The sequence below is a fragment of the Labrus bergylta genome, chromosome 7 (genome assembly GCF_963930695.1).
Source record: "Labrus bergylta chromosome 7, fLabBer1.1, whole genome shotgun sequence".
Lineage (NCBI taxonomy): Eukaryota > Metazoa > Chordata > Actinopteri > Labriformes > Labridae > Labrus > Labrus bergylta.
This window is the reverse complement of record NC_089201.1, coordinates 26,127,098-26,153,198: the sequence shown is the minus strand read 5'-3', so window position 1 is coordinate 26,153,198 and position 26,101 is coordinate 26,127,098. Positions and strand designations below refer to the sequence as shown.

Genomic DNA, 26,101 nt, shown 5'->3' with positions numbered 1-26,101 from the left:
TTAGTGGAAAAGTTGATGTAATTGATGCATTGGTTTGTCCAAAAAAAAGGAGGATGTTGATGAACCCAGTTAAAAGGTGTGCCCTCATCAAAGCAGCCAGTATAATCCACATTTCAGCTATCTCCACTTCTCTTTACGAAGGCGGGTTCAAATATTCAGGGTGTTACGCTGCTGGTTGTGTGACTTCATTAATTCCTGAACATCTGTTAATCGTGATTCCAGCTGAGGAGCTTCTGCTGCAGAGTGATACCGGGGCTGTAAAGCAGCCAATACTGTTAAGAAGCCAAATGGAGTGTGAAACTCCTTCTGATTTCACCCCATGGGGATCTTGTCTGGTTGAATCTGATTTAAAATGGCTTTCTCAGTGTAGTGACAGTGGAGGTCTTACAAAGTACTTCATGACACACTGTTAAAGAATCTGATGCTGTTGTTTATTATTTTCATTTCAGAATGTCTACTTTTTTAATGTATTTTTATATAACTAATCTGTGTTGTTATGAAGGATTAGAGTTTTGCATAAGGGGTATGACTGATGTGACTGATATTTGCATGGTGGCTTAAGGCCTGCCTCGTCACCACCTCTTTGCCTGTTACGAGGTTGACCAAAACTTATGTTTAGAGTATTTTCGATATGGTAACCGCAATCAATGGGTTTAAAAATGCGCTTCAGAAACCAATGGCTGTCAGCACTGAGACTACATCCATGTTTTATACAGTCTTTGGTTTAAACTGTTGATTAACAAATGAAAATAAATATATAAGACTCTGAGAAATGACTGAATGCTCCAGGAAACATTTTGCCCCCGTATGTTGCAGGTCACTACAGAAAACATCAGTAATAGTACAATAAAACTGTATGTTTTCACTAATAATAATAATTGGTGAATTCTAAATATGTTACACACTTGTCATTATTCAATGACTTTTTTTTTTATAGATAACTAATGATATTTAATGAATGCATTACTAGTGTGTTATTCAGCATTTATTAATTGTGGAGTAATGCTTATTCAATAATAATAATAATGATAATAATAATAAATTGATTATTATTAATACATTTATAATAATATCAATGTTCATTGGATACTAAAGCAAACTGTGACAGATAAGGGAAAGGATATTTTGGATAATATTATTAATTTATTTAATTCTCTCTCTCTTGCTTATCCATACTGAACTATACAACCCCACACAATATGTGCTGTTTTGTACGATAAATGTTAGATTTTTACTATATACTGTGCTTAGTGTGTTGCGTTTCATAACGGTGATACTCAGGTGCAGAAACCCAATTATAAGACAACTTATGACATGCTGTTTTATGATTTAGAAGAAGAGAATCACATTTCCGTACGTTAGCCACTGACACTTTATCAAGTGTATTTAAATCACTGAGTTAAGAGAAACTGATAGATACAATATTCAAATACTGTTGACCTTGTAAGTTGGATGTTTTGACATTTCATCACCTGCAAAGAAAACTCACACCCCAAGTTTTCCATACCAAAAACTCTGCGGCTGTTCGTGTGTGAGTTGCTGTGTAAGAGAATCATGGAAAGCATTCAGTCACACTGTGTGGCTTTGGTGGTAACTATAATAAGAGAGTTAACACGCAGTAGATTATAAAAGATAATGAATGCTATTTTGAACATGTTTGACCCACTTCCCTATTGCTGTCATATACAGACTTTCGAAAACTGTACGCAAATAAAGTTGCCTCTGACTGAAGAGCTGCATTGATGACATCAACTTAGAACACGTTTATAAAGATTAGGTGTAAACACAGTGCACTCTTTTCACTGATACAATGATTTCTGGTGTGAAATAGATCCATTAAGGCCTTAGTAGTGTAGTAAAAATGAAACATCTGTTTTTTTTCCAAGTGTCATTTATGGACTTGTGTAAATAACATTGTTTTGTAAAATAGAAAAATACATACACTTGCATAATCATGTCAGCTAAATACATAAATAATAGAAAAAAACCTTAATTTTAAGAGCTATGAACATTAATTAAAAAAAAGAAAAGAAAAACAGAGTGTGCATTATTTAGGATCACTGTAGTGTCAAAGCAAAATTAGTTCATTTTTTCCTCCAGATGCTGGTAAGGTAGCATCTTCACTATTTCCTCCTGGCCTCAGGGAACAGCCATTTCCATTTATCAGTCTGCAACATGTTAAAAAAAACATTGACTGTTAGTACATCTTTGTGACAAGGAAGTACGGTATTTAAATTAAAGAATTTTGACTGTATACGCAACTGACCTTTAACCCCCAGGATGAGTGGTTATGTTTTGGTCTGATGTCCTCCAGAGGCTCATAAGTGTTACTTTCGGGTTCAGGTCGGGCTCCATCCTTGTGAACAGGAATCGTCTTGTATTTATTAACATGAGGGATCCGGCAAAGGAGAGCTTCAGCTGAGACTTCAGCATACATTGACTCCTCATGCTCCTCTGATGTCAATGATAGCTCTGACGCTGCAGTTGGAAGACAACCAGGCATGCCAGCCAGGTGATAGACGGGATCAACATTCATGAGCTTCGGGCTGTGGCTGCGGCTCAGCCTGCTGCACGCGTCTGCTCGCTCTGGCTGTGGGCTGCAGGAAGCAGCTTGTCTGACAGGCCTCGGGGAAAGCCTTGGTGGTGTGTTTGGAGGTGCACTCAGCCTGTAAGACTGATCTCCATCAGACTTGTCGTCCAGAAGCGGCAGAGATCTGCTTTTAGTGTCCAGCAAGCAGAGCTGGGAGTAAGAGTCAGGTCTGGACGGAGGACTAACCCTGCTTAGGTCCTTATCTCCCGCTGTAATGTCATGAGAGAGGAGTTGGGATCTTGGTCTCTCCCTGGGTGATTGTTTCCTGAGCTGAGCATACAAAACATTGTCCTGGTCATTCTGGGGGGCAGCGTCAAGGTTTCTGCTTCTCCGAGGCAGTGGTGGTACTTCCTGTTTCAAAAAAACATGGCAGATTCTTCCTGTCAGTTTCTTCCAGTCAGCTAAAACAGTTATTATAAAAGAGTAGAATATGCTTTTAAAAATGTCTACTCACGTCTTGTGTCCTGACACTCTTTGGTGGCCTAGCAGGTAGCTGCTCTGTGCTTCTCATGTGCACATTTAAAACATCTCTGACAGTGGCTGCAGGCTTTTCTGTCGGACTAACCCGGATTATGTCGTACAGATCTTCATTCAGCATCTGTAAGAACGAAATCCTATAGTCAGACCTTTTTTCTTGATCCAAGATTCATTACTATTCTCAGTTACAGACTGTAACTAAGGATATTTGTCTTACCTCAAAACATGAAGATGTCAGATACTCTCCAAATGGCTGAATGAAGCTGGTCTTGTAGTACTCTATGAGACCAGAGACTGTGTCATGTCCTACAGCGTCTCCACAGATGACAAACTGCCCTGATTCACTTTGGTTGATCACAAAATGCCGACATCGATCTCTACCTCTGCAACAGGAAATAAAATGTACGTTAACGCCATGACTCTCAACACGTTCTTTTTGACCGAATGTTATCATCAGAGTGAAATCATCAGAACTTTTTTTGATTTTGGCAATAAAAAAATAATAATTAAAAAACACAAAACAATAGCTCTAAAAATTTCAAAAGGGAGTTTGGATAAGATGGCTGTGGTTTAGACAGCTTAAAACTGTCCACTGATATCGTTATCCTACAAAATAGCTTAGAAATAGTCTCATCCAGGATTCTTAACAATACCGATGCTGAGTTATTAAAGTGAGGCTCATTTCCAATTAGGCTTGCTCTCAACAAGACCCTCAGTATAAACAAATACTCACTTATAAGAGAGAATGTATCCGATGGCCTTATAACTGAGACGGATCAGGAAACAGCCCAGCTCCTTCTCTCTGAGTATCTCTTCAGCATCCCTAAACACAGAACACAAAAAACTTAACATAACATAAACATGAACTAAGAAAAAAAAAGTCTTACTGCAGGAGTTTCCCATTTGGTTTGAGTTACCAGAAACAGTCAGGCACACTACATTTCCAACATACTGTACTAAGAGACTTATGTAATTCCCCTTGGAAATTACATCTTGTCAAAGGAAAATCCGTTTGCTCTCATGTCGTCTCAATGAACACGACACGTAATGTGACAAAACTGTCCCTTGTGCTCTGTATGCAGATGTCTTGACAGTAAATCTGCCAGAGGAACGGGCAGCAGGTTATTGTTGCTGTTTTACCAAGAAGAACGTTTTCACCTTTAAAAAAGTAAATCCACAATCCACCAACTTTTTAACAGTGGTTTTAAAGTTGAACCACTGAGAAAACTTGTGTTAAAGACCTGCCTGACAACGAAAAGCAACTTCTGTATTAAAGAGAAATCCTCTTTAATAGCTAGATATTTGGAAATTGGACTTTTCTTCTTTTTTTTTTTAACTACACATACAGGAATTTGATATCTTCTTGTCATAATTAAACAACTTTAATATTCGGAAATGTGAATTCTTTATCCTTAAAAGCAGTTTGAAGGTAAAAATGTTTGCTCGAAGCCAACTTAAAAAAAATTTCCAGCCAATATATACTGACATGTATCCTTGCCGAACACTTACTTTCTTGTAATGAAGCCCAGGAACCAAGAGGGGAAGAAGCCGTTATGAACAATGAACGGCACTTGAGTCTCTAAGAACCACTTTGAAGCCAGCTCCCTGAGTCTCCCTTCAGTTCCATCACTGTATGAATCCACTTGTGTTTTTCTTTGCTCCATCCCCAGCCTCTCCTATGGCACACAGACAGACGATAAAGACAACCAGCAGCAATCATTTCCCAACATTTACAGTGAGGCTTGTAACTGTCTAATTTGCTTATTTTCCAGGAGGAGTCAGCCTGACGTTATGTGTTACTCAGTGTTCGCTCAGTTCTGGCTTTAACCAGGTGCAAAGCTCATCTTTCACTTGTATAATGATGTATTCAGGCAATATACCCAACATATTAACATGTATTAAACAATACTTACTGATTTATTTTATCACTTAATTGAATTGTTTAACCAATTCCACAACATCCAAAGCTCACCTCCAGTCTCAAAATACATTTCTTTTAACAAAACTTACATTTACATTGACCTCTGAAGTCAGGTTAATAAGTCAGTCATTAAAGCAGAGAGGGACCATTTATGGTGGTGGCAGCATTTACCTTGAGGCAAAATGTCAGACAGGTCCTGAGACAGGGGGATTTTGTCTTTCTCTGATACTTTGTCCTTGACCCTGAAAAGTGGCAGGTCCTCTCAGATCTGGGTTCCTGTTTTTCCAGTACGCAGAAATTCCTTTCAACCCCTGAAAGGGAAAAGAAAAACAATTTACAATGAGTCTCTATTTTTACTTAAATGTTTTATAAATTTCAAACTGTGGTGTAAAAAGAGTACTTACTTCTCCTGGAGATTGGCAGGCTGTGGTTTGAACCTACTGTCATTTCAGAAAACATAACAAATGGGTCTCTCAACTTGTAAAAAGGGTCTTTAACCTCTATCACTGTACTTCTTCTGAGGGAGTCTGACCCAACATGGGAGATATAGACACATGACATTTACAGTTGCACACGCTTTTTCCACCGGCTTGGAAAGCATTGGTGCTGAGGCAACAGCGCGGCGGAGTACAAACAGCTCATTTGCATGACTACTGCTGAAAAAAGCCGAGAGCTTCCTGAAGAGAAACGGAAAGTAAGCAGTACAGAAACTGTGGTTTGTGTGCTCACAAGTACGTCGGCTTTACGTATCTTACCCACTGTCTGTCTATCTGATTATTGTAGCAATGGGAGAAAAGTTGCGTCAACACTTGATCAATGTTTTCTGACATTGGAAATATTTCACAGGTTCACTTTGTATGCAGAGATTTCAGGGGGCATATACAAACTGTAATACGATGACATCACTCCATACCTTGTTTATAAGGTTTTAGTGTTGGCAAAAAATAATGCCTAACTCTTTCCCCACTGGATAAGAGGTGGTTGTGTATGAACTTTGCTACATGGGACCTCCGTCTGGGGGAGAGACAGTAACCAGGAAAATTCTGTGTCATGCAAGGAAGGATGAATCATTGATTTCAGAGAAAACACTGCTGTTGGTCCCTTAAGATAGTCGATCAAACGTGTCCCTAACATGTGATCAGTGTGGTTCTAAACGCCAATGTGGCCTCAGAAAGACGTTGGGCTCTAACATGGTAGAGATATTGAAATTCACTTGGATATAGGGAACTCACCTTGATGTCAAATTCCAGTGGTAATGTTGGAATTGGAAAGATGTTTGATTGTACTTGAGAGTCAGGTTAACAACCAAACCTGAGGGCGGGAGTGCTACCTGTAACATTGGTTGGCCATTGGATTGTAGTTGGATGAATGAAAATCAGGTTACCGTCAAAGCCAAAATCTACTTCTTACATCGAAACACAGAGACAACTTTGGTTTAGATTTTTTTTTTAAAAGGTGTAAAAACTAAATGATGGGATGACAGCAAACTACAGAAACAGAAATCATTCTGAACAGAATTGTGGTAAGTTACACTTCACAAATCATCAGAGCCATATATTATTGTTGTTTTTGCTATGAATAGTCACAGTCCATTACAGGCAATTCCAAAAACTGTCCAGAAATTGGAGTCCGCCCCTTAATCAGTGTGAAAATATATGTCACAGTCCTTTTTTTCCTGCTACCTCGTCCCGTCCTCTTTCTTTTGTCTTTGTGAGGATACTCTCTGTAAGGAATAATTGAAAATGTAAATATATTGGGTACATAATATCAGATAGGGTAGGAGGATAAATACAAAAATGTTCCAGCCTTCTGGTGGGTTAAAACAAGAGATGTTTTTTTTTCTTTATAAATTTGAGAGATGTTCGATTGTGATAAACAACATAACTGGAAAACCACCAAATATCAACAGCCACCATTTAACTAATAATGAGTTTGTTCTTTGCACAACTCAGTATTGCTTAATTAGCATGGAGTATTTCAACATCATCTCGATAGTGTTGCATGGTAGGTTTTTTTTGAATGTCTTTGTGAGACATTATGTGGGTGTCTAAGAGGTTTGGGGTCTAAATGTCATCCATTTTTTGATGCGTGTAACACTCATGTAGTCATGTAGCCATCTAATCTTAATCTGTTTGCAATGTGTGAATGTATTTTATCTTTCAGATAAAGAGACACGGAAAGGAAGCAGAGATATCAAACAGTTACTGGACAAAATTGACCTTTAAGATCTTTTTCAGTATTCTTGCAAAAATATCTGTGAAGGGGCGTAGGTCTTTGAAAGGTCAGGGGTTGGTTGATGTCTGTTAAATGTCAAAATGATGAAATCACTTCTCTTTGGCATGTACTTTTTAATCAGACCTTAGAATGTGTATGCAACCTTTATAATTCCAAACATGAAACTTTAATCTATCAACTTAAATTTGTGAAAAAAAAAAAGTTTCATAATTATGGAGTTTCATTAAACATTTGTTTGTGACTATTCAAAGGTCGTCTGTACCGTCGGTTGAAACAGAGCTATTTTTTCACAGTGTCTTTCTCTCTCCTGGGGACATTTATCTATCGATTCAACTTAACAAATAGGCCTCTGTAGTTTTGTCGTACCTGTGTTTTCATATGTTGTCTTATTTCATGGTTATACATGTCTTCTGACGTCATTATATGCTTGTAAGTTTTTTTTTACTGTGATCAAACATTTGCATTTTCGGTAATGGATTCAAGAGTCAACATTTTTATTTGTCACATGCTCATGCAGATGTGTAGTGAAGTGTAAAGCCTGTTCCGCAAGGCCATGCAATAACACTCAAATTGCTAATACACATAGCAGGAGGTACTTAAATATAAACAATAAGCCCATCACCTTTGTCCCTCCATTCTTAACCGATCAAAACAGCTTATTAAAAATCATCTGCAATGTTTCTAGAGAGTAAGATTTAGGTCCAGTTGTTTTTCTAGGCTTGCTTAAGAGAAAGACCACAACACAGGACTTCATCTCATTTACATGGATTAACAATAGAGCGTTCAGTCTGAAGCCATGGAGTACCGGTACTTTCATCCTGAGAGAAATACTTTTTAAGGGGTCAAAGCACAAAAGATATATAGACTGATGCAGCTATTTTTGCTTGTAATCTTGATGTGTTGTCTGACTGTCTTTCTAACTCTCATCTTGATGTGTGGTTTAAACTCTACAATACAGAATTGTGCATTCAACTACATTTAAATATATTTCGCAGTTAGATCAGTATATTTGTTACTCTCTCCGGGGTTCATCATGATTTTGAAATTGTATGCTCAGAATAAAGTCTTCTCCCTTAACTATGATGATAAAGATTAAATAACTAAATTACAAATGTCAATTTTTATCTTTTGTGCATCTCTAAATTCAATTCATCTTAGATAGTTGCCGTTCATAACTTGTAAAACGTCTATCCATTATACAAAACACAGTTTATTATTTGGTAATGTTTAGATGTGATGGAATTAACCTTTGCTACAGTATATACTCAAATATGGCACCTTTCTGAATAAATATGAAAGTAAGCAGTATCGACTTGTTTTCACAGTCAGGTTTACAGATTTGAGTAGGGCGTGAGTGGAATGTTCCACGCTGTATCTGAGAAATATTTGGCTGGCAGGTATCAGATTTTCACATGATTATCTGGAAAACACTTAAGATGAAAAACAAGATAGTCAGACGACACATCAGGACGACACATTGACACAGTTTGATGAAACATGAGAACGACAGCTATAACGATGCAGTTAGACAACACAGCAGGAAGACACATATAACATTTATATTTGATCTATTGATTGATTTGATACTTTCCCATAGCCTACATGAAAGTTAAAGTATTTATGGAAACACCTCCCAGGATTTAAACCCTGAACCTCTTTGCCAAAAAGCAACAGTCCAAACCATCACCAGTGTACAAGTGTTAAGATTTTTACATCTTCCTTTACAGTAGCCTACATATCAACAGTTCAAAAGCATAATCCAGACTTCAGTGGGAGAAAACCAGACTATTCACCAAACAGGGAAAGGCCCTACCAGGGATTTGAACCCTCGACCTCTTGCTGTGGGCAGGCTAACAGCCCAACCCCCACACCACTGTCTCGCCTTACAATGCTTCCCTTTTTTTACAAACAGATAACATTTTACATATCAACACGTGAACAGAAACAGACTGCTTAATACTCTCTATTTAACTTGTCTCTAAGTCATCCCCAACGGGAACCTCAACACTGTCTTCCTAATCCTGACATGTAGGTAAGTTATTATAGCAATTTGGGTTCAAATTGACCTGAAGATGTGGAGAAACAAGGAAACTACATCACAGTTTAAATTAAACAATAAAACCTAAAAAGAAAAGTCATTTATGCGCCTTTCTGGCATTTAAACCATTTTTGAGCACTGAGCAGGATTTAATGATTGATTTAATGGGATTTGTGTTTTAAATCAGTCCTCAAGTATTTAAACCCCATAAAAGATTTAAAAATCATTCAAACAATACATTCACATTCACTTTATAACTTGCTACAGCCAATACATTGATAGTGTTTTTAAACGTCACATAACAATTCAGACATACAGTAGAATCGACAGTAATAAGTAAGAATAATATCCCCTGAAAAAAAAAAGATTAACCTTTTTAATCGACACATTATTTTAGTTTCACTCTTAGAGGAAAACAAATATTCCACTAAAATAAATAACTTGAAATAAATACATTAATTAATTAGTCTAAATTCCTTAATAATCACTATTTTCATTTTTTGGTTGACTTTCCTTTTTTTAATTAAAAAATGTATAATGGTTCATCTCAACATTAATGTTAATTAATTACTTACTTAACTCATCTGTAATATTTACAGTCTATGATCTATAAACTGACATTAAAAACACTGTTTTTAAGAATAGACTTACCATTAATAAATAAAAACCTACCAAGTTACTTGACGGCGTCCTTAATAAAATGGATATTATTTAGGCTACATGATGACTAATAGTCTACCTCTTTCATTTAACATCAAAACAGACATTTTACCATTTCTGCACTTTGCACTTTCAGTTAAAAATGTTTCTCGTTCAGTTTATCTATTTTCACAGTCTATGGTTTTTCTCTGCCTCCTGCAGCTTTTTTTTTTTTTTTGCACTTCTGGTCAAAAAGCGCCACCTAGCGGCACACCTGTCCCAAGAAACCACTCACACGTTGTTCCTCCTCCACGTCGACGTTGAAGCAGACTACATTTCCCATGCTCCTCCTTTTGCCAAGGAGGCAGGTCAGTCATGCGGATGGAAACAAGAGTAGGCATCCGCTGCTGCGCGAAGAAGAAGAAAGTTCGAGGGGAAGATGCACGAAGAGGAGGATGGCAGCGACGCCAAGTCGTGCTCGGCTGCTCGGGTCGTCTCCTCCAGGTCTTTGGACGTGGAGGAGCTGGAGGGGGCGAAGGAGCAGGCCTCCAAGCTGTGCGGGTACTTGAACAAACTGTCCGGTAAGGGGCCTCTGAGAGGGTACAAGCCGAGGTGGTTCGTGTACGATCCGAGGAAATGTTACTTGTATTACTTCAAGACTCAACAGGACGCCCTGCCGCTCGGACACATCGAGATCGGAGACGCGTGCTTCAGCTACGATGTGGAGGGAGAGGAGGGTCAGTTTGAGATCCGCACAGCCGGGAAGGAGTTTTTGCTTAAGGTAAAAAAACAAACAAAAAAAAACTTTGTAGCATGTTCCCAGCTCTGCTTTTGCAACAGCAGCTACTCTCTGTTGTCATTTGTCACTTCCTTTCTCTTCGCGCAGACACACCCATTCCAGCTTCATTTATTCTCTGCTGTGACTTTGACAACTTTAAGGAGAAAGCTGGCTGAGCAAATCAATTCCACATGTAGGTTACTGGAGCTTAGTCAGCACATTGTTCAGCTGATAGGAGTCCACTGTTTGGAGATAATTTTGAGGCTCAGATTGACATGAGCTCATCAGGCCTCATGGCCTCTTGGCGCTGCAGAGGGTCACAGCTCCTCATGTGATGGTGTGTTGGTCTCCTGCGCTGCCATGTGACTGTGGTGATGGGTTAACACAGGTGTCCCTGGTTTCACTTCTGAAGTCTGCATCATTTGTAGCAGATGATTAGAATGGTTCAAACAAAAACAGCTTGCAGAGCCTGAGGATGGAACTGAGACTGAAACTAGTGGCTGTGTCCAGGTTCTCATGACAGATCTGAACAGTGACCTGCTATTTAAAGGCCTCTTCTTCTAATTCAAAAAAATATATATTTTTTGATTTAATTTAGCGCCAACAGCTTGGGTCATATTCTTAGCGAAGGTGTCATTCGGTCGCAGATTGTTGTTTTTTTTTTAACCTTTGGCCTCTTGCACATGATTGTGTGTAAATAACATTGTGTGTGTGTGTGTGTGTGTGTGTGTGTGTGTGTGTGTGTGTGTGTGTGTAGGCTCCGAGCAGGCAGGTGATGCATTTCTGGCTCCAGCAGCTCCAGCAGAAACGATGGGAGTTCAGCAACACACGAGGGTCCGGTCAGAGCGACAGATGGAGCTCCCCGACTCTTGCCTACCCGCCTACAGGCCTTGTGGGCAAAGACAATGGTAGGGCACTAGGCAGGGTTACTAACACACACACACACACACACACACACATACACACACACACACACACACACACACACACACACACACACACACACACACACACACACACACACACACACACACACACACACACACACACACACACACACACACACACATACACACACACACACACACATACACAAGAACCAAAAAAAAATCAGGTTTATTTTCAAGCATGTCCACAACAAGCAGGTGTTTGATGTATAAAAAGACGTTCTAAAAAAGCAAACGGAAATAGAAGAAGAACTAGAAAGCAAATAAACTGCACTTCTCATACTGTCAAGAAACTTAAATTAAAAAGAATAAATTAATAAAAAAACAAATACAATATATGTACAGTGGAGGATTGGAAGAGCGCAACAGTTTGAGCAGAAATACACAAGATAATGGGGGCTATCACAAAGTAAAGCATGAAATCAGACACAATGTAAAAGTGGAAGACAACATCCAATGCACATTTTCCCTTTATTTATTATAGTGAGTATGTTTGTTGGGGTTGTTGTCGATGCTTATTTGAAGTCTTGAGTCGTATCCAGACACTCGCTTTAAGTAAACACCTGTATCTGATGGATTAATAATTAAACTTGTGTTTTTGATAACAGTTCTTACTAGAACAGCATGTGGGCAGGGCTGTGTTGATTAAAGCACTGATTCAATTATCAAATGGCAGATAAAAGGCGTTAACAGCTTCCTTAATGCTTGGCGTGTTTAACTTCAATACATTCATCAGCTCCAAAAAGACTCCCACACACATGTTTTTATTTTTAACTTTTGTGTGTCTCTTCTTGGGAAAAAAAGCAAACATGTATTGAATCAATATATGGCTGCGAGTTAGATAGTGTGCTGGATACTTCCCCCCCCCCCCCCCCCCCGCTTTGCACCTTTGTCAGGTGTGAATGCGTAGGTGTGACCTGCGGTGTAAAAGCGCTTTGAGTAGTCAGAAGACTAGAAAACGAAGCTGTACAAGCTCAAATCCATTTACCATATGGACTTCTGCATTGTTATGACGCTTCCTAAGACGTGAGATAACTTTTGCGATGTTAGAAATATAGACTGTATTTGGTATATCTAAGCCAGGGGTGGGCAACTGGGCGGGCCGGGGGCCACATGCGGACCCCGTCGAGGTCAATTTTTACACATCAATTCATTGGAAACGGGAAGAAAACAGGACAAAATCTGCAATGAAATCATGAAAACCAGAAATATGTCCATAATAATATTTGATCACTGGTATATGTTGAATTAAATTTGAGACATAACTGACTTAACGTTTTTGTATTCTACAATTTGGCCCTCTGGCAGTGAGAATTAAATGAATGTGGCCCTTGCTGTGACCAAAGTTGCCCATCCCTGATCTAAGCGAACAATAATTATAGAAAAACAAGAGTATGCATGTTGTTGTTTTTTTTTCTCCTGGTCTATTAGATTGTATTTAACTGAAGGCAGACTTGTAAAGGATTTAACTGTAGCTCATATCGGTATTGGGTCTGATATTAACGTAAGGTAATTCACATAATGGATATCTGACTGACGGAGCCGATCCACGTCACCGATCAAGAAAGGTAGTCGGGCACTTTAAACTTTCTCAACTCTCACAGTCTGGCTTTGAAGACTTGCAGACTGAACTGCGAGGAAGTTCCCACAATTTGTCTCCATCAAGAACAGCTCCTTGTATATGATCTGAAGTCCAATTCTTACACTTCCTGTTCGTATGTGGAGTCAGCACAATGCTACAGCTTTGTTTACACATAATACCAACAACATTAATAACACTATTAATTATGATCAAAAAGTGTCAGGCATATGTATTGGCATCAGATCGGAACTGAAAAAAAACTGGATAGGTGCGTCTCTGTATTCAGTCTTCATTTTGTCAACACTGATCAGCACCTCCACAAAACAAATCATCTCAAATTTCAAATCCTACAAATAAAGAGGCCGTTACTGGAAGTAAAACCGATTTAGAACGCTAAAGTTCCTGAAAGTATTAAGATATTTTGGAATGTTTTTTTGCTATCTTGTGTAATTTCTGACTCAGAAGTCCTTGGAGCGTTTTTTTCATCTGTGTGAACTCTGATGAAATGTGTGGCTGCTGCGACGTTGTGTAGAATCAGTAGTGTTGCCTTCACAGGAACTTTCCCTCCAGCGGTGAAAAGGTCATCAAACATTTGATGTTGTATTAGCTACTCATTGCTTGAACTATTTTGCTGTTTTGATAATAGGTGGCACAAGTTAAGAGAGGAGAAAACTGGAATTTATCAGGTCAGGGTTTTTTTTTAAATTTTTTTTATCAGAATTGAGGAGCTGCTTGGACATTTATTAAAAAGTGACTCCACTGTTCCAGCTTATCTAATACTTAGTAGACGTTGTATGTTTTTCCTGCACACACCCACAAATGCCACAAACTGTGTTTCCTGATGGTTAGAGAGCTACTCAAACGGAAGTTACCACTAACAGAATCTTCTTGGTGAAATTACACATCAACTCTCTTCATGCTTGGATTCATTTAGGGTGATTACATTTGGATTTAAATATAAGCAACGGGATAATAATTGATTTCTAATGTACACTGTGTGTTTTTTTTTTTTTTTTTTTTTTTCAGATTTGTTAGTCCTGGAGAAGCTCAGCACCAGCCTGGAGAACATCCGCAGTGACTTTGCCATGGAGGCAGAGTCGGACAGCGGGGGAAACGTGGGGATCCATTCAGCCAGAGGTCCTTCTGCTGCTTCCACAAACACCCTCAACTTCTCCCTCAGAAACTTTGGTACAGAACTCAGGTAGGCCCGGACAAAAGCGTTTGCATCCTATTAGGGTGTTTTTTTTTTTTTTTGTAGTGCCAACTTTTTTTTTTTTAAAAGGAAGTTCCATTTTAAGCCTTTGTTTTGAGTCCCAGATGAACAGGCACAACTAGTTTGAGCAGTATTGAAGGAAAGAAACTCCCCTCTTCACCGCTTCATGCAGCACAGGTGGTGGTTACATCCCTCCTTCGCGCTGTCGCTCTAGCATACAACCATCAACAGTTCCTCTTATGGGATGTAAATCACACCTATTCAAATGATGCAACTCTCTGAAAGGATACGAATGTGACATGGTTTGAAATGTACTTTTTTTTTAAAGATTTATTTCCGGGCGTTTTGTGCCTTTTTATTGTAGAAAGAGTACAGTGGATAGAGTTGAAAATCAGGTAAAGAGAGTGGGGAATGACGTGCGGGAAAGGAGCCAAAGGTCGTATTTGAACCCGGGCCGCCCTCTTGTAGGACCACAGCCTCCATACATGGGGCGCGCGCACTAACCACTGCGGCACTGCGCCACCAGCGTCCCTTAAATATCCTTTTTATTCGTTATTGAAAGACGGATTATTTGTAAAGGTGCAGATGAATCAGGGAGCGTTTGAACGACCTTTTCATATTTTTGTGGCAGTCAAACATCCCAACTTTAACATTTGGTTTTAATCTATTCATCAGGGTTTTTTTTCTGCATGTATAAAGTGACCAACAAATACAAGCAGCTGAATTTCCAAGAGCTTTAAAGAACAACAGAAGTCCATAAAGTGAAGTGAGTGATCTGTAACTGTGCCGCTGTGGACGTGGCTGTTGATAAGAAATTGAAGCTGTTTGTTCTGGTAGATAGACGTGTGAGGAAAACGTGGCTGAAACACATTCAGAGGTGTTAAAAATAACACACTGGTCTGTGAGAGCTTGTGTGTAGACCCTGTTCATTTTACACTTGAGAATGCTGAGACGAGAAAGGCTCGAGTTTTCCCTTTTTATGTTATTTGATGATTGTTTTTCATAGACGCTATATCTGTGACTTGTGCTCTCTGTGAACCTCAACATATTGATGTTGTAGAGCTGTTGTTGTTTATTTTGTTTACTTGTCTCTGGCTGCAGCTCTGGTGCCTGGTTGTGAAAGACCTCCACACTGTTTGTGCTAATGTTATGTTACTAAGTAGCACACTATCAGGTTTCCCTGTGGATGAAAAAAAACAAAAAACATCTTATATTGTCGGTTGCACTTCATGTCCAGCACAGTTTTTGGTCTTACTCATCCTCCTATCGGGTTTCTGTTCTGTCAGGAACTCCATGTCTATCCTGCGGCCAGGGAGAGGAGGGGAGAGCAGACGCAGCGTGTTTTACACTGGCAACAGCAGCGCGGAGGAGTGGGAGCTTGTGGACGCTCCATCCAAGGACTTCCCTGAGCCCAAACATCATCCAGACACACAGAGACGTACGCCTAATCTCTGCTGAATTATTAAGCCTTAATGTTCTGTGACTAAATCTCAAATAATGCAGTTTTCTCTGCCTGCTCCAGTCTCCTGAGTCCCTTTTTGAGTGTTTTCTTGTTCATGTTTATCACTTTACATGAACTGTTTGTAAAACCCTTCTCTTAGATTCCTTTGGGTCATCGTTTACTTTCGACTTTGTGCGCAACTCCTCCCGGCCTCGGAGGCCTTTCCTTCGTGACATGATGGCCCCCGGGAGGTTCGGACGGAACGCGGAGACGCGCAGCGCGGAGTCCTCGCCAGTGGAGGCAAACTGCAGCAAGCCTGTTGAGATGCAGCTGCGCCTCCAGAGTCAACAGGAAGAACTGAGCCGCATGCAGCAGGAACACACCACGCTCAGAGAGGAGCTGGCCAGTCAGAAGGTGCCGTGTTTCACTCCCATGGGCTCTCCCTTTTGTAAGAATGAAACAGAAAGCATGCTGTGGGACTGTGATTTCCAGGATGAGTTTGGGGAAATGGCTAGTTTTTCTGTTTTTTGAAGCATACAGCCATGCTGGCGATGTGTGTAGCTGAAGTATGACAATTTTGATTGGTCAGTTCCCCGATCAGTCGGTGGAATTTTTCACCTGAGTTACCTCTATAAACCACTTTAGATCTAAAACACCAGGTCTGTTTGGAGGTAAGCTGATGGACAAGAAGACACACTGAGCAACTATTTTGGTTCTTGATTCATCGTATATCCATGATTTTTTTTAGATTTAGTTTGGGGCTTTTTGCCTTTATTTAGATAAGAGAGTGGAAAATGACATGGCAGAAAAGTAGCAGCAGGTCGGACTTGAAACATGTGCCGCCCAATTGGAGGACTTTGGCCCTAATACATGAGGCGTGACCTAACCATTAGACCATCAGCGGCCCTCATCCCTGTTATCTATCTGCATCACATCACATTTGGCTTTGTGATTGAGGATTTTTGGATTTTTGGTTTTTGTGTTGATTTTATTCAATTAGTGATGTCTTATGAACCGAATAACTAATCCATTAATAGATGAAATAATGTGAGAACACTTGGCACAAAACATTGTGAAAATCCTTGCATGATGTATCTGTCTTCATAGACAGATTTGTTTTCTCCATGTCATTTGCCCCCGTCTATAGAATCCTTTGCATTTGACAAAGAGAAGCAGGGGTTAACATTCATTTAAAGTAACCACTTGGCGGGCACCACCATCGTAACCACTGACCCAGGAACATTACTTTTGATTTTGAAAATAACCGTACATGAGTGTACAATCCGAAGGGGAGGGAGTGACAGCAGTGAAGCTGTTGGGGGTGGGGGCCGCCTTTCAACTATGACGTCTGAAGGCGCTTAAGAAATGTTGATGTTGCAAAAGTAATTTATGACACGGTCTGAAAAAATTCACTGACAAAACACCAGAATCACAGGAAAGATGTGTGAAATTATGAATCATGTTAATATTTTTCTTTGTTGTTTATTGTTTTAAAGGCTGTATTTGAACTTGCCAAAGCGGGCCAGTGGAACATTTAATCAGCTGGCACAGAGTGTTTCATCTCGGGGGTCTGGGCCAGCAGGGTACTTCTAATGTTGAGCAGAGTTGAACTGAGTGTTGCCTCGAAGCTCTCCTGTCAATGCTGTCGCTTTGCAAGGATACCAAAAGTAGCAATAGTCCTTATCAACTTCATTCATAATGAGGAAATGATCGAGCTCAAAGGCAATAATAAGCTCTGACTGTATTTCATTCAGCTGGGCTCTGAGGTTGTGGCGTCTCGCTCTCACTATAACGAGCAGACAGAAATGATTAGTCATGCTAGTCAGGCGGGAAACAAGGAAACTGCAGTTCTCCTAACAACAATCCCAGCTGTGTCGTCCCTCCCTTTACTCTCTGTTCTTGTTTCAGTGTTTTAAGACGAGCTGATTGGCTGTATTAACGGCAATGCTAGCTAGATGAAAACATAAAGTGGGTATGCTCCCCCTGCGAAGTGGTTTTTAACTGCAAGCTAAACCTTTTAACAAGAATGAACTCAGTTACTCTGAGTATGTGAGTCAGCTGGCTGCTCCTGCTGAACCATTCCTGGAAATGATTTGTCACTGTTTAGTTCTGGTGGACCAAAGCGCATAGTGTAATACGATTATTCATTGTTGTCCACATGCATCCTCAGGTCGGAAATTAAGTTGGTACATTGACAAAAACTGAGTTTTTGAGTTGACATTATGCACAGGCCCAGACCCTATCCCATTGAGAGTGTGATAAACATGTTTTAATGCTAGGTCTTTTGTGTTTCAGCTGAGGGGTGCAGTGTCATTTACCTTGGGGTCCAGATCCCATATGGGGTCGAATGGAAATCAAATGTGGTCCCTTGAAATTTCCAATTGTTGTTCAATCCAAAATATACTGTAGCATTCTTCCTAAAAATAACTAAAGTGCTACTACACCCTTAGCCCATGCTAAAATCGTACAAACTTGCAGTATCTCTGTCTGTCTCTTACCCTTGCGTCATGCGTCCAGCAGTCATTTCCAGCCTAGCTAATACACGATCACCTGGCTGTGTATATCTTGCACTGAGCAAAGTAAAATCCCCACTTTGTGCACAAATCTCATCCTGGCTTCTCTGCCTCTGTCCACAATAATATACATGAAGTAGCCTTCATCATGTGGTTTAAAATGTATGTTTACGTGACACACAGTACCAAACACTATCACATGATTAAAATAATAATAATCTTAGCAATAAGTCGTATCTTTTGGATGCCTGGGGTCCCCAGAGTTTAGTGAAGTCAATGTTGGGTCACGAGCCAAAAAAGGGTGGGAACCACTGCCTTAATATTATTCTCCAAAGCTTTTGTTAGAAGGTAAAAAAAAACAACAGAACGTGATGTATTTCCTTATGGGTGTTGTTTTGTGCTTTGAATTTATTGACTAAAACATCCTACATATAGGAATCCTACATATAAAATCTCAGTTACAAGTCTCTTGATATTAGTTAAAAAACATGGATTTATATGATATGACATGAAAGCTAAAGTTCCACACTTCCACTGAACTTCTTTACAGTTAGCTTCTTGTGTCTCTTCATCGAGCAGGCGAACAATCCTGTTTGAAAAAACATCTTTGTTCTTTTGAATGAACCATGTGAGAAGAATTGAAGCATGATCTTCACTCTGATAGGCGATGTGATCTCCTTTCTTCCACCAGGAGCTGGTGAGACTTCTGCAGCAGACTCTGAGAACGTCACAGTGTGACAGGCAGCCAGTTCGACTTCCGGCCCCGGCTCCTGATCCCTCTGCAGCGCCGGACCAGACTCCAGGCTCATCAGTGACCCAGGAGGAGATCAACCAGTCTGAGGCCCTGCTTCAGGAAAGAGACGGACAGATCCATGCACTGTGTGGTCACATGGAGCGTCTGGCCCTGGAGAAAGAGAGTCTGCAGCAAGAGCTGAAGGGCCTGAAAATAAAAGTGGGGGAAATAAACGATCAGCTTGGGATGCTGATGGAGACGATCCAGGCCAAGGATGAAGTCATTATAAAGCTGTCACAGGACAGTGAGCAGAGCGGCAATCCAAACGATGGCAGTTCATCGTCTCCCCTCAGAGATCAGCAGGAGCTGGACATCCTTAAGGTACAAAGGAGTCAAATCACAAATATCGTCATAGCATGTTCATTTGGTCTGTAAATGAATGACTTAATGGCATTCTTTGGTCGTTAAGTAAGTCCTATTGTAACTCCCTGGTTTTCTATTAATGCCCTGATAAACTGAGCGTGTGTTTCTCTGATTTCAGGACAGTCTTCAAGGCTACAAATCCCAGAACAAGTTCCTGAACAAAGAGATCCTGGAGCTGACAGTTTTACGCAGGAATGCAGAAAGTAGAGAAAAAACGTTAGAAGCAAAGGTACTTGTTTTTTTTTTAATCCATAAATTACTCTACTTATGGAAACAGGAAGTCTGAGTAGCCTCTCGGGGAAGTCCACTATTGACCTCAGCTGGTGCCCTCTTAATCTAAAAATGCAAAGCAGGAACAATGAATGACAGTAACTATAAATGAGTCGTGATTCAGTCACCAGGTTGTAATGAAGGAAATGTGTTTTTCTGTTGTCTGTGCTGCAGTACACGGCCCTGGAGGCAAAGCTGTGTCAGGTAGAGAGTAAGTATCTGGTGCTGCTTCAAGAGGTGAAAACCCCGGTGTGTTCCTCTTCAGAGCTGAGCCCGACCCACGAGGTCATTTCAAGGTTGTTAGAGGACGCACTGCAGGCAGAGAGCTCCGACCAGCAGGAGCACCCCATCTTTAAACCCAATTCAGTCAGGTATGGATTCTGCATCCCATGTTTTTATGTGCTGCTCATATTGGAAAGTATGTTTTCAAATTCTCTCCTTTCAAAAAAAACACAAAAAACATTTTTTAGACTTTTTCCTGAAAATAAACAGACATATGTAAATTCTTTAACATCTCAAAGTAATGAGACTCTGAAAAAAAATAAAAAAATTGAAAAAACGTGTTTTACTAAAGTTGTGTTACAAGGAACAAATCCCTCCTGCTTCCTCTGTGTCCTGAGACCTTCACAAACTGTCATCAGACTAGTTTTGCTCTTACAGCTGCACTCGTGTTTTCTTGACTGGAAAAACTAGCTCAGCTAATTTGTATTTCTGAATGTCTTCTTTTGCAAGCTCTGTCATGTCTTTTGGGGTTGGACAGACTCTATTTTTGACAATTCAGGCAAACGTTAAGTGATGTAGAACCTAAGACGGTTCAAGTAGACATCTATGAAAGTGTTAATAACTTCAAAATGAATTGACCGTCGCTGACTGATGACTGTTTTCATTTTTTCTCTCTGCCTCGGTTCAACTCCAGTGAGTACGACGTGTACGGCTTCAAGACCGTCCCCGAGGAGGAGGAAGAGGAGGAGAAGCTGGTTGCGAAGGTGAGAGCCCTGGAGCTCAAGTCCCTCTCCATGACGGATCAGGAGGTGTCGGTTGGTGTTAAATGGGAGAACTATCTGGCCGGCACCATGAACAGAGACCTGGTGCGCTCCCCTGAGCTCAAAGCCCTCATCCGCTGCGGCGTTCCTCACGAGCACCGCTCCCAGTTGTGGCGGTGGTGCGTCTCCATCCATGTCAAGAAGTTTCGGGACCACCTGGAGCCAGACTATTACGAGACCTTACTCAACGTGGCCCGAGACAAACCCAACCCGGCCTCCAAGCAGATCGAGCTGGACTTGCTGCGAACTCTGCCCAACAACAAGCACTACACCTCCACGAGTGCAGGGGGCATCCAGAAACTCAGGAACGTCCTGATGGCGTTCTCCTGGAGGAATCCAGATATCGGCTACTGCCAAGGACTCAACAGGTACGGGACGACTCGTGGTTCATCTCCATCTTCTTCTCTACTTTTTATGCATTTTAACACCTTCTTTTTGTTTGCATGTGATTCCTTCAGACTGGCGGCTATTGCCTTGCTCTATCTGGACCAAGAAGACGCCTTCTGGTGCCTCATAGCCATCGTGGAGGTCTTCATGCCAAGAGACTATTACACCAAGACTCTGCTTGGCTCACAGGTAAAAACAAAAATGGTTTCACTATAAATTTTGGGGGGGGGATAGGTTTCAGCGTCCTGACCGGGGTTTTCTGAGGTGTCAGTGATGTCATGTTCATGTGGGTACTGCTGCTGCCGCCCATGACTGATGGTGAAAGGAATGCTGCTGTTTGCTTTCCTCCTCTCTGCTGGATTCCTTCTCCCTGTTTTCACCCGCTGTGGAGGTGAAGATCTCTCTCACAGTCTGGAAAATAATCACATGTTGTTTGTGTTTTTGTTTAGGTCGATCAGCGTGTGTTCAAGGACCTGATGAGTGAGAAGCTCCCCCGGCTTCATGCCCACTTTGAGCAGTACAAGGTGGACTTCTCCCTCATCACATTCAACTGGTTTCTGGTGGTGTTTGTGGATAGTGTGGTGAGCGACATCCTCTTCAAGATCTGGGACGCCTTTCTGTACGAAGGTCCAAAGGTAAGAGAGAAGGAAACTGTCATCCTTTAATCTTGTATACTTATGTTTGTGTTCTTAAAGTTTTGATAAGTTCTAAAGGAAACTCCAAAAATGAGATGAGCATACATTTGTAAATTCGAGACATTTGATTTGATGTGTTTAAAACTTTAGATTAGCCTGCATATACAGATGAGATGTCTAGCTACTTTTTTTTAATAAATGTATTGAATGTATTTGTTTAGATTTCTTCAGACCTCAGGTAGAGTTACAAAATGTGTTTTGACATGAATAAAAAAAATGCCTCTGTTGATGTTCATTAGATCTGCAGATCTTTTAGCCACGTTTAGCTTGTTGTTTTGGTGTCACATAAAACATCTTGTTGTGATAAACCTCATTTTCAGTAGCAGTGGTCAGCTGTTTTTAAGCATACAAGTAAAAACAAAGGCTGTCTACTCAGAATTACCCACACAGCTAAACATCTAGAAGCAGAAGAATTAAACCTGCAATAGCTGTTTGTGACCACTTGGGGGAAACAAGCCTTTAAAAGCAACAATTTCAAGCTTATAAATATGTTTTTTCTTAACTTGTTGTTGCAATGTGATATACAAGAAAAATAGGCATTAATTTAGTCACTTAAATTTGGGCCACAATTGCGTCAGCGTTTTTTTTTCCTGCGAGTCTATAAACTCTACTTCACTTTTTTAGTTTAGTTGGTCTGAATGGAAGCTTTGTGTGTTTCCTATATGTACAAAAACAAAATATGACAGCTGAACAAAATGGTGAAGTTGTGTGGGGAAACCAAAACTATAAGTGAAAAAGATGTATTCATGCTTTAAGGGCTGAGGGGATCTGCACAGTCAGGATTTGCTGTGGCTTTAACAATCCCAGTTAATACTATTCCATAAAATGTGTGACGATGTGATCCATTTATGATGTGAAAGATACAAATCACAGCCACTTTGAAGATGTAGACCCCTTTGAGAGGTCTGAGGTGGATTCAGTTTTATTCAATGGCAGTTTTCACTCTTTAAATTAACTTTTTTTTTCATCATAAAAAGCCAATGAACAGTGCCATGTGTTCAGAGTTAACATTGATGTCTACACGTTCCTCTAAAAGTAACAAATACAGCTTTCAGTCTTCTAAAGAGGAGTTGCATGTCCAGGGATGAGTGTTATATTAATATAAACGGTCACACATTCATGAGACAGATGTCATAGATTTGATATTTTCTTCTCCACAGATAATTTTTCGCGTCGCCCTCGCTCTGTTCAAGTACAAAGAAGAAGAGTTTTTGAAGCTGCAAGATTCCACGGCCATCTTTAAGTATCTGAGATACTTCACACGCACAATCCTGGATTCCAGGTATGGTGATTGCTAACATTTCTGAGAGCCGTTGTGTGTCTCAGTTAACCTTGGAGCAGGACCACATCTCCTTACATATACTTTTCTCTTTTTTTCCTCTTTTGCAGGAAACTGATGAGCATGGCTTTTGTTGACATGAACCCTTTCCCCTTGCGGCAAATCCAGAACCGCCGCTCCTTCCACCTGGAGAAAGTCCGCCTGGAGCTGACCGAGCTGGAGGCCATCAGGCAGACGTTCCTCAGGGAGAGAGAGACGCGTCAGGACGGGCGGAGCTTTGTCAGTGACGACGAGGAAGATAACTGACCTCAAGCTTTTTTTCCCCAATGTTCTGGTCTGAATGTGAGGAAAGCGAGAGCGATGTGTTCAAGCTGTAAAACTGTAAGACTTGTTTTTTTTCAGGAAGGATCTTTGGAGTTTGTCTGAGAATCAGAGCTGGAACAATCGACTTTTCTATATCACTTTGGATTCATATCTTATGAAAAGACCAAAAACATCACAAGCCGAACAGGCTTTCTATCAGTATTCCTGCCTTTGTTTTGTAAATGCTTCTTTGTTGTATGCTTATGTGTTTCTGTGACAGCCAAAACAGTATGCGCTTCAACCTGCAGATCAAAGCAGCGGTCCGATTCAGTATTTTAAACATGGCTGTGATTTGTTTTCAAAAGCTGGCGATTTAATGTCTGAAGGAATGATTTTATTTTTTTACTCTTTTCACTATGATTCAGATTTGTTTTCTTTATATGCCTACAGTTCCTTTCTCAAAAGTCTTTAAATAGTTAACCTTAATCTATGTTTTTTTTTTTCTTGGTTTGCCCCTTAACTACACACTTCATTGTTTTTGCTCCCTGAGTCTCTTGATGCACTTAAAACATTTCTGCTGAGATCCACTTTACGCTGAACTCCCAGTTTAAGTCTTGAGAGCCGTCTCATGAAGACGTTCACAGTTTGTACTTGTCACTCCATCCTTCAGGTGTTTGTGGTTCAAAGATTGACCATGAAATCTTAAAACCAAAAAATAGAATCTACTCATATAATCACATTTAAATGGAGTTTTCTTGGATGTATTTTTGTCTTCGGATTCAATTGAAATACGTTGAGTCACTGTGTCAGACAGTTTGGATTCTTCCAGTGAATCTGACCTTGTTTGGCAAGAGTTTGTTTTCTATACTGAAGTACCACTTTTTACTTAAATTCTCCCAAAAACATTTGTCTAAAAGAAGTTCTGCATCTTTATTTCTACAATCACTGGAGATGGTTACAAGAATAATTGAATAGAGCCCTTCAAAGGACTTCTGCTCTGAAGTTAAATATTTAGTTCATCTTTTACTCATGTTGAATTTTCTTGAAGGTGATGAAAAGATCTATAACTGTTTATGGTGTATTTGCAGTTATTGTCCTAGGGGGGGCAGTGTTACATTGTTCTTGCAGTGTTCACACTAGTTCATAGGTACATTTCACGCTGGGTGATTTAAAAGTTTTGGAGATAAAAAGAGGCTATGTTTATGATTGTTTGGCAAATACAGAGATATGAGTCGTACTTCAGGAGATTACCGGACACGTGTAGGGACATACAGCAATAGACATATTTCTATTTTCTGCATCCAGGTACTTCTAATCTATATGACACATTCCTTATTTCACTCAATGAACTTTTTCTAGCATTTAAAAGAACAGACTGTTTATTCAGCAGGAGTCTTCTACAGGTGAACATGTTTTTTTTTTTTACCTTCTCTTTTATGCTGATTAGATGTTTACTCTGTGCTGTAACTTTGAATTCTTTGTACTTTCATGTTACTCTTTTTGCTGTTTACAGATTTGTTTTTTTTCCATAAGAAACCAAATTGATGACCTTTTTTCTTTGCTACAGAAATGTCAAGGCCTCATCCCAAACATTGAGCCTGTGAACAAATGGCAGAAATGCAATGTGGTCACTAGTGTAGTGGTGCCTCAAGAAGTGGGTATACTCTTAATTCCCCCCCCCCCCCCCCAAATGTTTTGGAGAGGATAAACGGCCTCTGTTATGAACGGTTACAGACTACTCCGACATATTTAGTTTGTGTTTACTAGCCAATTAGAGACGGAGTAGGGAGAGTCATTCCTTCACTATCAGGGGGAAAAAAATTGCAGCATTATATTTAATATTGTCAATCAGTCAATGGAGTAAATCAGAGGAGATTTAGGAGTGGGTTTACCCTATGGAGACTGAAAAAAACGTGGGTACACTCCGCATACCCTGCACTACACCACTGATTGTGGTTGATTTCATGATAGAAATGTGAATTTAAAAAAAACAACCTGTAGAATTGAAAACACATTTTGCTGTATTTTAAAGAGAGCAGGTCTCTCTAGAAAACCAAACTTTTAAGCATGATCAGATTTTTCTTTTATCTCACTCTGAAAAGGCTCATTCAATGTCTTATCTCAAACCACGACTTCTTTTCTGAGGCTGGTTTGTTCGCTGAACTTCACATTGAATAAGCTACACTTCATTGTATCATCTTTTATTTCCTTTTCTCTTTCTTTTCAGCAGTGTATTGCACAAGTGATGAGTTCAGACTATTATAGGGCACTTCACTTTCATGTATGTAAATCTCTGTGGTATCGCCATGTTCACGGTTAATTTGTATCTTAATGACAAAGTGCTAAGCTTTTGCTTTACAGCGTTAAGTGTACCCCAGTTTTTTATTCTGATACCAGTTATAAGACTTTATATTCAATAAAAAAAAAAAGGCTGACTGAATATGCTCTGTCTCATGTGCAGGTGTTGAAAAACTCAAAACACTTGCTGTAGTAATCCCTGCCTCAGAATAAACAGCTATACATGCCTGTCATCTTTATTGATAGCCTGCCACCCTCATGCTGCAGTTTCATAATAGAGCCATCAGGGGGGAGGG

General features: G+C 40.1%; 2 protein-coding genes across 2 annotated transcripts; one reads left to right on the top strand and one right to left on the bottom strand.

Moving 5' to 3' along the window:
* Positions 1-1,748: 1,748 nt before the first annotated feature.
* Positions 1,749-5,575, bottom strand: LOC109982287 (uncharacterized). The gene is made up of 8 exons (XM_020631439.3): positions 5,393-5,575; positions 5,160-5,299; positions 4,577-4,743; positions 3,801-3,890; positions 3,285-3,450; positions 3,045-3,188; positions 2,267-2,941; positions 1,749-2,168 (listed from the first exon to the last, which is right to left on the bottom strand). The coding sequence occupies exons 1-8, from the start codon at positions 5,547-5,549 to the stop codon at positions 2,124-2,126; spliced, it is 1,584 nt and encodes a 527-aa protein (XP_020487095.3). The 5' UTR covers positions 5,550-5,575; the 3' UTR covers positions 1,749-2,123.
* A 4,688-nt stretch (positions 5,576-10,263) lies between these two features.
* On the top strand, positions 10,264-25,947 carry tbc1d2b (TBC1 domain family, member 2B). Its single transcript, XM_020631339.3, has 13 exons — positions 10,264-10,681; positions 11,436-11,586; positions 14,234-14,408; positions 15,707-15,858; positions 16,022-16,275; positions 19,066-19,488; positions 19,649-19,759; positions 19,975-20,171; positions 20,717-21,211; positions 21,302-21,419; positions 21,680-21,865; positions 23,086-23,207; positions 23,315-25,947. The coding sequence occupies exons 1-13, from the start codon at positions 10,340-10,342 to the stop codon at positions 23,508-23,510; spliced, it is 2,922 nt and encodes a 973-aa protein (XP_020486995.2). The 5' UTR covers positions 10,264-10,339; the 3' UTR covers positions 23,511-25,947.
* Positions 25,948-26,101: the final 154 nt, after the last annotated feature.

Coding starts and splice junctions, on each gene's coding strand:
- LOC109982287 (XM_020631439.3), bottom strand. CDS start 5,549: ATGTCATGTGTCTATATCTCCCATGTTGGGTCAGACTCCCTCAGAAGA. Junction 4,744..5,159: donor GTCTGACATTTTGCCTCAAG/GTAAATGCTGCC, acceptor TGTGTGCCATAG/GAGAGGCTGGGGATGGAGCA. Junction 3,189..3,284: donor TGACATCTTCATGTTTTGAG/GTAAGACAAATA, acceptor TCGTTCTTACAG/ATGCTGAATGAAGATCTGTA.
- tbc1d2b (XM_020631339.3), top strand. CDS start 10,340: ATGCACGAAGAGGAGGATGGCAGCGACGCCAAGTCGTGCTCGGCTGCT. Junction 21,420..21,679: donor AGACTCTGCTTGGCTCACAG/GTAAAAACAAAA, acceptor GTTTTTGTTTAG/GTCGATCAGCGTGTGTTCAA. Junction 23,208..23,314: donor CGCACAATCCTGGATTCCAG/GTATGGTGATTG, acceptor CCTCTTTTGCAG/GAAACTGATGAGCATGGCTT.